Source organism: Cibotium barometz, chromosome 26 (genome assembly GCF_041138505.1).
Source record: "Cibotium barometz isolate CiBa-2024 chromosome 26, ASM4113850v1, whole genome shotgun sequence".
NCBI lineage: Eukaryota > Viridiplantae > Streptophyta > Polypodiopsida > Cyatheales > Cibotiaceae > Cibotium > Cibotium barometz.
The window spans coordinates 11,757,111-11,770,984 of NC_141071.1; the positions used below are offsets into that span (position 1 = coordinate 11,757,111).

General features: G+C 40.5%; 1 protein-coding gene across 2 annotated transcripts; it reads right to left on the bottom strand.

Moving 5' to 3' along the window:
* Nucleotides 1–6,625: 6,625 nt before the first annotated feature.
* On the bottom strand, nucleotides 6,626–9,653 carry LOC147623669 (uncharacterized). 2 transcript variants are annotated; one of them, XM_086820255.1, is made up of 2 exons: nucleotides 9,511–9,653; nucleotides 6,626–9,377 (listed from the first exon to the last, which is right to left on the bottom strand). In XM_086820255.1, exon 2 carries the CDS (start codon nucleotides 9,157–9,159, stop codon nucleotides 6,796–6,798), a length of 2,364 nt encoding a protein of 787 aa, XP_086676381.1. In that variant the 5' UTR covers nucleotides 9,160–9,377; nucleotides 9,511–9,653; the 3' UTR covers nucleotides 6,626–6,795. The 2 variants fall into 2 exon arrangements, with proteins under 2 accessions (XP_086676381.1, XP_086676382.1); XM_086820256.1 differs by having other exon boundaries at nucleotides 9,546–9,597.
* Nucleotides 9,654–13,874: the final 4,221 nt, after the last annotated feature.

Consider the following 13,874-nt stretch of genomic DNA (forward strand, 5'->3'; position numbering starts at 1 on the left):
CAAGTGCAGTTTATGTTGGTAACTCTTTATTGCTAGTAGGCGTGGTGGTGCTAGTGTCAACATAAGCACCAAGGATTGATTGGAGGCTTGGGGATAAGTTTCCACCACTCACTAGTGGTGATGGATTTTCAAAGAGGAGGATCATACACCATGATCCTTGGAACACCTTACATGTAAGACTAGTTTATGATTGGGATCATGATTGGGAAACCAATCACATTAACATCCATAAAGGTATCCAATCCTTTAAAAAAATAGCTTGAAAATAGGGAAGAGTCATCCCATGGGTCAAGGCATTCTTGCCAATGAGTCTGACATAACTATTAGTAGGACTACTGCTAACATTTGTAAATGTTATGACTATTAGCAGGACTATTGCTAACATTTGTAAATGTTATAACAAGTTATTATTGGATAGTGAAGTAAGGACCAGGATTATGAGCCTCTTCCATAGTATAATGACTCTGAGGATTTGATTCATGCCTTTGTAACCATGTACACTCTTCCATAAAATCTTATAACAAGGTTTGTAAGATTGGATGGGACAAAGATAACCTCCATGTTCATGCTTAGCGTAACATCCATTCTGGGAGTAAACAATAAGATTGAACTAGGGTTAGCTAGTGATTCATCTAGCAAGGACTTCTTCATGGAAGGATCAACTTTCGCATTAACCATAATCACCTGACCAAGGATAAAACCATATAGAAAGACTAAGAAGTATCTTCTCCCCATGAAGATGGATCTTCATTAGCTTTGCTACATTGAGGTCATGGATTTGCATGAGACCTACTTTAGACAACGAGAAGTTGTCCTATAAATAAGGTCACTGTTTGGGCCAAGGTAGTGGTCAATAAAGGTGATGAGGAGCCCATGAGATCCAAGCATGCCAAGCTCTACCGAGTTGCTAGATGCAAGCTCAGCAAAGCTAAGGCTAAGGCAAAGAAGGAAGCCTAAGAAGTATCTTCTCCCCATGGAGATAGATCTTCATTCGCTTTGCTCCATGGAGGTCATGGATTCACATGAGACCTACTCTAGACAACAGGAAGTTGACCTATAAATAAGGTCATTCTTTAGGCCAAAACAACGGCCAATAAAGGTGATGAGGAGCCCATGAGATTTGACCATGCCAAGCTCTATGGAGTTGCCTAATGCAAGCTCAACAAAGTTAAGGCCAAGGCAAATAAGGAAACCACACTCAAAGAGCTCATTAAGCTTTCAAGAAAAAGATTTGAGGCAATGCCCAACTACTTTAATTCCTATAAAGGTGGGGGTAGTTCTACATGGTATAAGAAGGCTCAAAGAAGTCCAGGCAGAGAGCACCATGCCTCTTATAACAACCCCATTGAGGTCACATAAGTAAATCTGACTCACCTTGGTAAAGAGAACGTAAGCAGATATTACCAAAGGCCTCACCTCTGAGTAAGAAGAAGAATTGTGAGCCTTTATCAAAGAATTCCAAGATGTTTTTATCTACAAGTACATTAACATGAAGGAAATTCTTCTAAAAGTGGTGAAACACACCGTCCCTCTCCATGATTTTTTTCCATCTTACTCGCATCATGTAATGGAAGCCCCAATTCTTGTAAAAGATGTTGGACTTTATAAAGTGGCCTTATACTAAGCTTAATGCCGAATACATTTTCACTGAAAATATGTTAAAGAAACACTTTTATAGAAAAAGAACTATTATAAACACAACAATTTCTCAAACAAATAATGCCATTTTGTGCAAAGAAGTATAAGAAATTATTATTCATAAGTTTGAGATTTATCATGATAACCATATATCCCTCTTGATTATTTGTCGAATTCTAAAAGTTTTTAAAACCCATTTTTATTGTATGATTAGATAGAGGATGCACAAATAATACCATTTTACTTTTTATATCTCGTCAATCCAAGTTATGATTATTTTAATTTCTTGTATACAAGAGAGCCTTAGTAAACATCCATATAATCAAGGGCTTCTATTCCCGAAGAGAGCTTTAGTAAACATCCATAAAAGTAGGGGCTACTATTTGCCTAGCAAAGAACTCCAAGCATAGAGCTTGGTAAAGTTGTCAAAGCTCCAAAATGGTTTTTTTTCTTCAAAATACTATTGCACCCTTTATCTAAGAAATAGTGTTTGGAAAAGTTGTCAAGCTCTAAAATAATACCCTTTTCGTTGAGATATTTTAAAGAAACACATTTTCCATAAAATGTACTACTGTAAACATAACAATTTCTTAAAGAAATAATGCCTTTTTTGTGCAAAGAAGTACAAGGAATACAAACTTATTATTCATAAGTTTGAGATTTATCATGATAACCATATCCCTCTCTTGAATCATTTTTATAATTTTAAAAGTTTTAAAAACCCTTTTTTATTGTACGAGTGGATAGAGGATGCAGAATATACCATTTCTTCTTTTTGTAACTAGCTAACATGAGCTACAACTTGAGAATAATGACCTTTTTTTTATGATCATCATGTCTCTAAGGACTCTTTGGGTAGCTAAAATTTCATGAAAGAAATTAATAATATCAATTTATATATAATCATGATTAAACAGAGTATGAAAATGGACCATTTTTGTTTGTTATACAACTCTTTAATCCGAGCTACATTAAGAGTTATGACCAAAATTTTAACCATTGTCATGTTGATTTTGCATGCTGCTGACCATCATCATGTCTTCAAGGACCCTTTCTCTGGAAAAAGGGTCCTAAGAGATGCCTCCTAGGAACCTTTCATCGATGAAAGAGTCCTTAGAGACATGTTGTAGAGGAAGAAAATCATCATCATAGCATCTTCTTATCGTAGCTTGGATTGACGAGTTATAAAAAGCAAAAATGGTCTATTTTTTATGCCCCTCACAGTGGAAATGAGGTTTTGAATTTCTCTTAGAATCCTTTCACTGGTGAAAGGGTGTTTAGAGACGTGATGATGGTCAAAAAATGATTATAAGTCTCAAACCGTAACTCGGATTGATGAGCTATAAAAAAGCAAAATGGATATGCTTCTCATATAGTATCCAACAAACAAGTAAAATAAAAAATTTAGAACTTTCAAAAATAATGGAGAAGAGAAAGATGATCATTATGCTAAACATAAGCATGGTGATGATGATACTTGTGTTATTGACTTTGCATGAATTTTTTAGAAGATAATGATAATATTCTGTTGAAAACCAAATTCACTTCTTTGGGAAGAAACGCTGGATTACATAATCTTGTAATAGAGATTACATGCTCGGAATTATAGTGGCAACACATGTCCATTAACTTACCAACCTCTCAGCAATGCCCTATTGGTTTTTGCACAAATCTTAGTTACAGCTTGGACTAGTAGTGTTACATATCCGTAACGCCGCTACGGGCGTTACCACGAGAGGGGACGGCCTCTGGCTCATCACCACCCAGCCATAGAGGAAGAATGAGGATTGCCCCTCATCCCCCAGGCTATATAGTGTGTGGCCTGCCGTCCACACTAGCCTGGCCACCCATGACTCCGCATGGGCGTCCTCTCCCACTGAACCCCGGACATGGCCATCCGGTCTGCCGGTCGGTCACAGGCATTACAGCCTACGTGACAAGTAGCTAAGGCTCACATTCTACCTAAGGCATATGCATGAGTTTGTTGGTCATAGCAAAAGATACATGTGAATTATACCTATTATTCTTAATGCTTTACCATTCTTTATAAATGTCTTCAAAATATCCTTTTTTTAAAGGCCCTTATATGCAAGAGAGCTTTGGAAAACCTCCGTAACATCTGTGGTAGAGTGATTGAGACTATTGTGCTGCCGCTTTCACATTATAAAAAGCTCTCAATTTGGAAGTGATATACTATACTATTCTCTCTTACTCACACACCCCTCTCTCTCTCTCTTTCATATTGAAAGATGGGAGAGATTGAGGTGAAGGAACACTATATATATACTAAGAACATGCCCAAATTCACCTTATAAGAAAGTCCAATTTATAACCTCATGGTAGTCATCCACAAGACAATAAACCATCAACTCCATCATGCATAGTATGGACTAGATACTACGACATCCCCACTAACGTCATCAGTGCCCAATAGTGGGTGTAAAACTTGGTATCAATATATGCTCCCACACACACACACACCCCACGCACGCACACACACTAAGAGCATACATTCATACAAAGGTCTATGTACTGAGTTTCTATCAGAGCTCCGGAGAGATACAGGGCAGACTCAGCCATAATGAAGCCTAGCACTAAGGATCATAACAAATAGAAAGAATTATTACAACAAAAAGGTAGTCGATAGGGCATATGCACCATCAAAGATAGAAAGAATTAACACAATATCAACTGGTTGCAACTTGGCCGAACCTTCACAATGTGAAATTTGCATGTCCGCTAATACACCATAAAGATATACCTAGATGAATCAAAGAAACATGCCCAAATTCACCTTATAAGAAAGTGCAATTTATAACCTCATGGTAGTCATCCACAAGACAATAAACCATCAACTTCATCATGCATAGTATGGACTAGATACTACGACATCCCCACTAACGTCATTAGTGCCCAATAGTGGGTGTAGAACTTGGTATCAATACACACACACACACACACACACACACACACACACAAGAGCATACATTCATACAAAGGTCTGTGTACTGAGTCTCTGTCAAAGCTCTAGACTATCAGTGATTCAAGGTAGTTATCAGTGATCCATGGGCTTCTTCTTCCTCAAGGTGAAGTAGCTTGCACACAACTTGATGGCTTCTAGAGAGACCTCTTCCTTTCAAAATGCAAAGGTTTAAGGCCTTACCGCAATTTATTCAACCTTCCAATCAATGATCCATGGGCTTCTTCCTCCTCAAGGTGAAAGCTTACACACATTTTGATGACTTCTAGAGAGACCTCTTCCTTTTAAAATGCATAGGGTAACAAAAAGCAAGGTCAAAAGGGCATCACCTTGGGGCAACATAAAAAACCTAGGCTGTCACATGATCCCTTTCATGTACGCTCCTAAGAGATCTTTTTCACAAGTGCCACAAAGCTACCTACATAAGCGAGGACAGAGGATGATACCTTTCATGTACACTCCTGAGATATCTTTTTCACAACTACTGCAAAGCTACCTGCATGAGCAAGGAGACAGAGAATGCCACACTAAATATAGTCACAAGATGCCCCAAGCCCAAAGCCAAGCATTCACCCACTAAGAGGCAAAGATAGGTAGCCAAGATCGGAAGTCAGCCTGCTACTCCTCCACGGCCTATCCTCAATCCGGAAAGCTTATTGCTAAGGCCCATGACCAAGGCTGCATGGCTATATTAAGGAGATGTGTTGCTATCCATTTTCTTAATCAAGAGGTATCAATGGCTAAGGCTCGTGATTAAGGATGCACAAAGATACCTCTTGCGTGTGCACACTCTAGACTTGAGTCTTGCAATTATTAATGACTACCTGGTCATATGCAGTTGTTAATACGCCATTGTGCATACCGTATGTAAACTACCATCCTCTTGTAGGCCATAGTGGCCTTCTGTTAGACGTCAATAAATCTCTCTCTCTCTCTCTCTCTCTCTCTCTCTCTCACTATATTCCACTCACCTCCATAGCGTACCCCCCCCTCGCTATATTCCAGTTCCAGTTTCATTTTCTAGGTGCCAATAGTATCATCTTTATTTTTCATTTTCTGGGTTTTTTTATCCAGACATTGTATCAGATCCACCATGATGTAACTTTTGGTCTCATAGGTCATTATGGCCTTTTGAAGACGTTAATATAACATTTCATTTCATTTCTCTCTCTCTCTCTCTCTCTCTCTCTCTCAGAGATATGGATCGCAAAAGAATTGACCGAATTCAACTCAAGAAGAAGCAAGCAGAATTAGCCAAAGTTCGAGCAGCGCACAAAGAAGGAAAGTGGAGAGTCACCCGCGACGGCAGAGCCTTCAGTGAAGGTTTTTGCAAACCCGAACCCCTAAAAATAGACTCCACTTTGAGCTGAGGTGACTGTATTTGATGCCTGGCATCAGGTATTTTCTCTTTCCAAGTTTCTTTTGTTGGACCAGATATTTGGGTTAAAGACCTTCATGGTCTTTGTATTGTTATCACTTTTGGTCTCATACACCCTTGGGGTCTTTCGTAGACATTAATATTACTTTCTTTCATTGTTTCTTTCTCTATCTGTATGCGCGTGTGTGCACGCTCACAATCCCATGGTTTCTTTCTAGTGAGTGGTGTAAGTGATGTGTTCTATTGACATAGTAACTATTAAGAGTATATGGGAAAAAAACACTAGTCTACAATGGCCCACTGGATTTTACTGTATTCATGTGACATATGAAGCCCCTAAATGCAGCCATAAATTTGATACATCAAGCATCAAAGCAACCATGACAAACCATCAACTACAAACATGCTTAGCATAAAGTACATGTATGGCATGCCGCAATGTCACATTATGCAGCCTAGGTCAGCGAGCTTTATTACAAACTGCCCTTTCTCTTAGAATAAATTGCTTGATTCTGCAAGGTCAAAGGAGTTTCAAGAACTACAATGATTATAACATTTACCTTTTTTAGAGTTAAGACGACTGCACCCTTGACAAAATAGTGCAATGGTAAACATTAAAATAGCATCAATTTTATGGCCAATCTTTTGACAAAATATCCAATCAAACTCCAGCTAACACACACCCAGCTCATCGTTTCATTAAGAGGTAGTATACATACCATACCAAAAGAAGTGAATTGCAAAACCTTGATGGCCAAAGCCTTGGAGCATTAAGCGAAGTGTCAGTCTTGCAAGAGTCTTAGAAGTTCAACTCTAAGATGCCCCTTTCTTGAACTGCTGGGCTTCTTTGATGTGACACCATTGATGAAGGGGATGATGGCACTTGCTTTGAAGAGGCTTGTCGGTGCTGTGTATTGCCTTGCAAATACAAACCTGGAAACACCTGCATTTCATTTGCAGCTGTCGAAAGGCCATTCATGCCAAGGCCCAAAAAAGTATGCATGTTAGATGGATCCTGATGAGCAGCTATGTGACCAGGCATGCCCATCAGCATGGGCAGCATGGAAGCGCTAGATAAGCAAGGACCACTTTGCATTGGTCGTGGTGGAAGTTGCATGCCCATGACTCCATTAGAGGATGGTTGAAAGTCAGAATTATTTGTACAAACAGAGGAGAAATACATGGAGCTTGTACTAGCCCGCCCTTGATATGCACCAAGCATTCCATTACCTGACTTACTCTGTGAAGCATAGCCAAAAGGTGAATCAAACCCTGTAAAATTTACTGTTCTTCCACTGCCTGATATCACATCCCCCAACTTGCTGCGAGATGCATATTCCAAATGCACCACCTTAGGGTCATGCAACGTGGGGTTTACTGCATTCTTAGTTGTTGGTAGCATGTTCCATGTAGGGGCAGAACTCGGCATATCTAAAGTGCCACATTGATTGTGCAAGCCCAACAAACCAACGTTGTCTTTATCAGCATCAGGCAGTCCAGCAGGGTTCCTCAAAAGCTTCATGACGCCATTGCTAGATGTGGCAGAGTTGAAAACCTCAACAGAGCCAAGGTTTTCCATGCTGGCCTTCACACCATCATTTCCGCTCTCCAAGGCAGATCCCTTGAAAGTAATTGCACTCCCATGAATCCTTTCAATCCCACATCCAAATCTGCTACTGATGCTTGATTGTTGGTGGGCATCTCCAGGCTGGCTTCTTTGGGCAGAAAACCCAGCTCCTATGTGACTCTTGTTGTGCCTTACACGATGTCCCCTAAACGCAACTTGGGCCGTGTCAAAACCCACCATGCTGTCACCCTGTTTGCTTTCTACTCTTGACTTGGCACCTCTCGTGTTGGCAGTAAGTCCAGCATGCTTAGTGTCTGCAGAAACTACACCCAAGCCCCCTCGGACCGCGTTCTTCACCCTGCTAAATCCAAACACATCTGCACCATCGGCAGCACTTTCCAAACCAGGATCTTCCTTACTTTGCTCTCCAAATCCGGCTGCACAACCCGTATCGAAAGCTCTACCAAAGCCATTTTGTACACCATTGCTGGCTTTGCTAAACCCTGAATTCTCTTTGCTGCTGGCAGCACTCTCCAAACTGCAACCCAATCCATTACCCTCGTTGCTTTCTCGGTCTTCGAATCCCATGTCGAAAAAATCACTCTTGGTTTCTGCAGGTAATTGATCCAAGCCTTTCTGGATGTCAATGCTTGGCTTGCTTAACTCAAGAGTCTTTTCGCTATTAACATCACTCTGTCGGCCACCACCCAAACCATCAGCATCCTTGGTGTCTTCTCCCAATCCAGCTCCAAAGCACATATCAAACAGTACACTCTTGCTCTCTCCAGGGAGCTTACCCATAGCATTATGAAAAGAACTTCCCATCTTGCTTTGCCCCAATTCCGCTTTGCCATTGAGATTGCTTTGTAAACCTCCATCCAACCCATTTGCATATTTGCTTTCTGTGCCCGACCCACTTTTGATGGCCACGTTAAAAGCCCCATTTTTGGGTTCTGAAGAAACTAATCCCAAGCCCTTATGGACGATGCCATGGCTAGCCCTGCTATGTCTATAGCCTTCATGGCCATTGGCAGCGTCTGGATGCTCACTCCTTTCACGTTTGCCATGGCCTTCCCTACTTCCAAACCCGTTACCTTCACAAGCTTGGCCTCCTTGCAGCCCTGATTGCATGCCCGTGGAGTCTATATTTAAGCCATCATCAACCTTCCCTTTTTGTTTCTCTGTATCTATGTGGGCTTCCCCTTTTACCCCATTCGTAGCACAGACAGCTTGCATCTCTTGCCTCATCCATTGAAGCAGCTTCTCTCTAGCTTCCCTCAGCTCACCCATGATAGATTCCATGCATTCTCTGAGGGAACTGTTTACGGGACGCTTCAAAGCAGGGCCCTCCTTCTTCTGATGGATTTCAGTAACTTTGTTGGCCTCAGATTTCTTAGTCTCCTGCAAATCCTTCCCATTTCTATTGAGATTTTTCTTTGCCTGCTCATATAGCTCCCTACCAAGAAACCCAAATACATCGCTGGAATCATAGTAGTCAGATGCAAAGCTCGAATCATAGTCATCTATAGAGAAGCGGGGTTCAGTTGTTTTTCTTTTCTTTACAGTCCGGACATGCTGGCTTGTTGGCTCAGGCATGACCCAGGGAGGCAAGGACCCAACAAACAGAAAAGCAAAAACTTGCAGAATCAACAAGTGGGTTCTCAATAGCCTGCAAAATTAACAAGTGGGTTCTCACCGGTTTGTAAGAAATCCTTCAGTACTAAGCCCGGGTAGTCAGCTCCCATCTCTGCAATACATAAACGATTTCTTTCTATAGACTACGAAGGAATGGTTTCCTGCAAACCGTGGCAACCCTGGCATAGAAAAAGATTGATCATAAGAGTGGCGTGACTAATCTACAGCTCTTTAAGCTATTGCTTCATCATCTAGACCTAAACCATTATGGCCCTTTTTGACACATCATCCATGGCAGGGGACACTAACTACCTTGTACTGCAAAATCTCTTTAAGGAAAGACTCACTTTTGCCACCACATTACCATGCCCCTGCTTGGCATCGCCACATCACACCATCATCCTAGGAACCTACTTATTGCGATATTGTGAATAAATGATGTACCATCATTTTGGGGCCTGTCAGGTCATGATGGGGGAAGGATTTCTGCATTATTACCACTTAGATTTATAATTCAATAACGTACTCAAAAACCATACATCTTTCCTTTTAAAAGCTTTAAAGAGATCCTCACTAGCTACTTGTCTATTTCTTATGTGCAAATAGTGCTTAAACCTAAGTAAAAGTGTTTTCTCACCAAGTAATCCAAGTGAGGATGGTGTGGATGCAATGTGATATGTCAAGGTGTCATATAGCCTAAGGGCTGTAATAGATATCCTCACTAGCCACTTGTCTATTTCTTATGTTCAAATAGTGCTTAAACCTAAGTAAAAGTGTTTTCTCCCCAAGTTCTGTTTTAAGTGTAGTCCCAATCATCCAAGTGAGGATGGTGTGGATGCACTATGATATGTGAAGGTGTCATATAGCCCAAGTGCTGTAATAGATATCTCTCCCTTTCGGTGTCTTTGATGCTTCTTCTCCACTAGCACATGCTTCCCTTCCATAATCCTTCCATTAAACTTTCCCAAGAAATAGTGGCATGTGACATTACCAAGAGTTCCTAGTTGTTGTTTTATTTATGAGGCTAGTGCATATCCCTTCACAAGGTTTATTTACTAGCTAAGGATTATTTGTCAATTTTTCTTTCAGCAAATTTGAATAAATCTTCTTTATTCATGTGAACAGCCTCTTAGTGTGGAGTAGTGTGAATAAACCTACTCATACCTAATCTTATTTCAACCTAAGAGAGGATTTTTTCCAAAAATAGTAGCAAATATATTAATATTTACTATGGAATGGAGGAACCCCAACCACCATGTAAAGAATCTCGTATGCACTATTTATTAGCATTGAAGATGAAGACCATGTTGTAGATAACTTTAGCTGAGTAGCTAGAACAAAACTATTACCATTATCTTTAAAGGGCTACTCCAACTTTTATCTGACACCTAGAGCTACGAATTTGTTGATGAGCTTCCACTTATAGAGTGTAGGATCCTCCTGACTTTGTTAATAAGGAGCTTTTGTGGAAACCACCCGCATGATTACTCATGCCAATGCTTAGAAGTGCTTGTTATTTCTCGTCATAAAATGATGCTAACGCATGTTGTCATTCATAAGTGATAGATCAATTGCATCTATAAGCTAAGTTTCCACCACCCTAATTCTGACACGATACAAATGTGTGCTATGATTTTGTAGATTGGTCCCCTTTTCAAAATGCATAGGTCATTATATGGCTTATAGTGGCTGTTCACATTAAGTTAAATATGTCTTTAAACAATGTTCATCTTTGATAAATGCATTGAATATTGAATAAATGACTAAGTTAGAAGCCTCGATGTTATTTAGGAAAAGGTTGAGATTGGCAAAACAAAAACTAGGGCAAGAGAGAAAGAAAGAAAAATTAGAGACTAGAAAGCCTAGCTTTGCATTAGGGATATCTATTCTTTTTCACCTTCTCTCACTAACTTACATTAATCAAGCTTTATTCAGCCTTCCAACAAATAGGCCATATAAATGCATCGTTTGAAATAACCCCTTGCCTCCACTTAATTATGAAAGATGAGAAAACAACCTAACTCCTCTCACTCACATAATGTTGATGCAAACCCTATATTTTAACACAAGGAGGAAGATTCTCTCTCTCTCTCTCTCTCTCTCTCTCTCTCTCTCTCTCTCTCTCTCTCTCTCTCTCTCTCTCTCTCTCTCTCTCTCCCAATGAAGGGAACTTAGGAGTTGAAATCATTAGCATAGAGTACACACATAGCTTCTCAAGAGGGAGAGCTCACCATGGAAGCTTGCTCTAGGCAAGAAGATAACCAAATGGTAATATGTCAAAAAGGGTATCAAAAGGTACAATATCCTAGGGCTGGTGCCTTTTATAGTCCCAAGGCCCCCAAATGCCCTACATAACATATGTGCAAATGCCCCTAAGCCCAAGGTGCTCAGGCCCATCCCCATCCCCCATATGTATGTGCTCACTAAAATCCCTTTATTATAAACCATCCCCTCCTATAATGATTTCGTCCTTAAAACCGAAGCTTGGTCGTGCACACATATACAAAGGCTATATACAAAATCCAAAAATCATGGCATAAATCATTGTCATGGAAGACCCAAATACCATAACATGAGTAGTTTGACTTCTAGGGTCAAAGGGAAAGACTGAGGGAGTCCCATTGATGATGAAGGGAAGCATTCTTCCGTCGAAATCAATGGAAAATGTGAGAGACCACTGTAGAAGCCACTAACGACGATAATGAAGCTAAGTAATCTCCCAGTTGGATCGAAGGGAAAGTGTGAAAGACCATTGTCGATGATGTAGATAGCCGTGTCATCAGGGATATCTATTCTTTTTCACCTTCTCTCACTAACTTACATTAATTAAACTTTGATCAGCCTTCCAACAAATAGGCCATATAAATGCATCGTTGGCCTCCACTTAATTATTAAAGATGAGAAAACAACCTAACTCCTCTCACTCACATAATGTTGATGCAAACCCTATATTTTAAACAAGGAGGAGGATCTCTCTCTCTCTCTCTCTCTCTCTCTCTCTCTCTCTCTCTCCAATGAAGGAGGGGACCTAGGAGTTGCACTCATTAGCATGGAGTATACACATGTCCCACTCATGATAGGGAGTAGCACCTATTGCACTCATAATGGAGTCCACACATAGTTTATTAAGAGGGAGAGCTCACCATGGAACTTGCTCTAGGCAAGAAGATAACCAAATGGTAATATGTCAAAAAGGGTATCAAAAGGTACAATATCCTAGGGCTGGTGCCTTTTATAGTCCCAAGGCCCCCATATGCCCTACACAACATATGTGCAAATGCCCCTAAGCCCAAGGTGCCTAAGCCCATCCCCCATATGTATGTGCTCACTAAAATCCATTTATTATAGCCATCCTCTCTTATAATGATTTCGTCCTCAAAATCGAATGGTGGTTGTGCACACGTATACAAAGGCTATATAGAAAATCCAAAAATAATGGCATAAATCACTGTCATGGAAGACCCAAATACCATAACATGAGTAGTATGACTTCCAGGGTCAAAGGGAAAGGCTGAGGGACTCCCGTTGGATGATAAGCATTCTTCCACCGAAATTAAAGGAAAATGTGAGAGACCACTGTAGAAGCCACTACCGATAATGCAGCTCAGTAATCTCCCACTTGGATCAAAGGAAAAGTGTGAAAGACCACTGTCGATGATGTAGATAGCCATATGTCCACATGATCCGTTAGGAAAGATGATAGACATAGAAGTGTCGATGCTTGGTATGCATGCCACCGTCTCTACCCTCGAGATCATGTCCACATGATCTAACTCACACACATCACTATCACATACATCATCATCACGGCATCATCTGCACATATATCACTATGATCATGTGCATGTGTGTGCAATACATCAATATCTTCATGTGTGTGTGTGTACAATACATCATCATCCCCATCATAATACAATGAATGAATGAGTCTAGGCAAATGAGAACAAATGAGACAATGGCTAGTCGATGTTGTAGGTGAGTCGTAGAAGCTATCGAGGCCCATGCAAAGCTATCAAGGCCCATGTGAACACCACTGTGATAGTGGTGAAAGTGTAAGAAAACTGGAAACATGTTATGATGATAAGGATGTATGAATGCTCCCTGTGAATGATCATCATCACCCATATAATCATCTATGGCCGCATCATGAACATCATCATCATCCTCAGCAGAGTTATAGGGATCAAACCCATACTTGCATGTGCACCACTCCTCAAAGAAGTGCTGGTATATGCAAAGGGTCCCCAATCGACCAATGAAATCCAATTAGGCACCATAGCTCCTCATCTGATCCCATATAAAGGGATATAAGGATGCATGCATGTACATAGCCCTGCGCTTCATCAAAATAACACAATAAGGATGCCTGCTCATTTGAGCTAAACATTTGATAATCATGATATGCATATAGCTTGCCTACATGGCATACATACACCATGTTGCACCTCGATGTCATACGAACATCCAAAATGCCCAAAGTATGAGGCGTGTGTGAACAACCACCAATAAGGGCTAAGTCTGCACTAACTCACAAAATATCCCAAATGTGTGACACAAGTCCAACAATGTGCTAAGTAGGTCAAAAGCTAGGAATGCACAAGTGCATGCAAACAAGCCCTAACAATGCGCAAAGTGTAGTCATGCATGAATAAACTCACCATCATACCCAAGTGTAT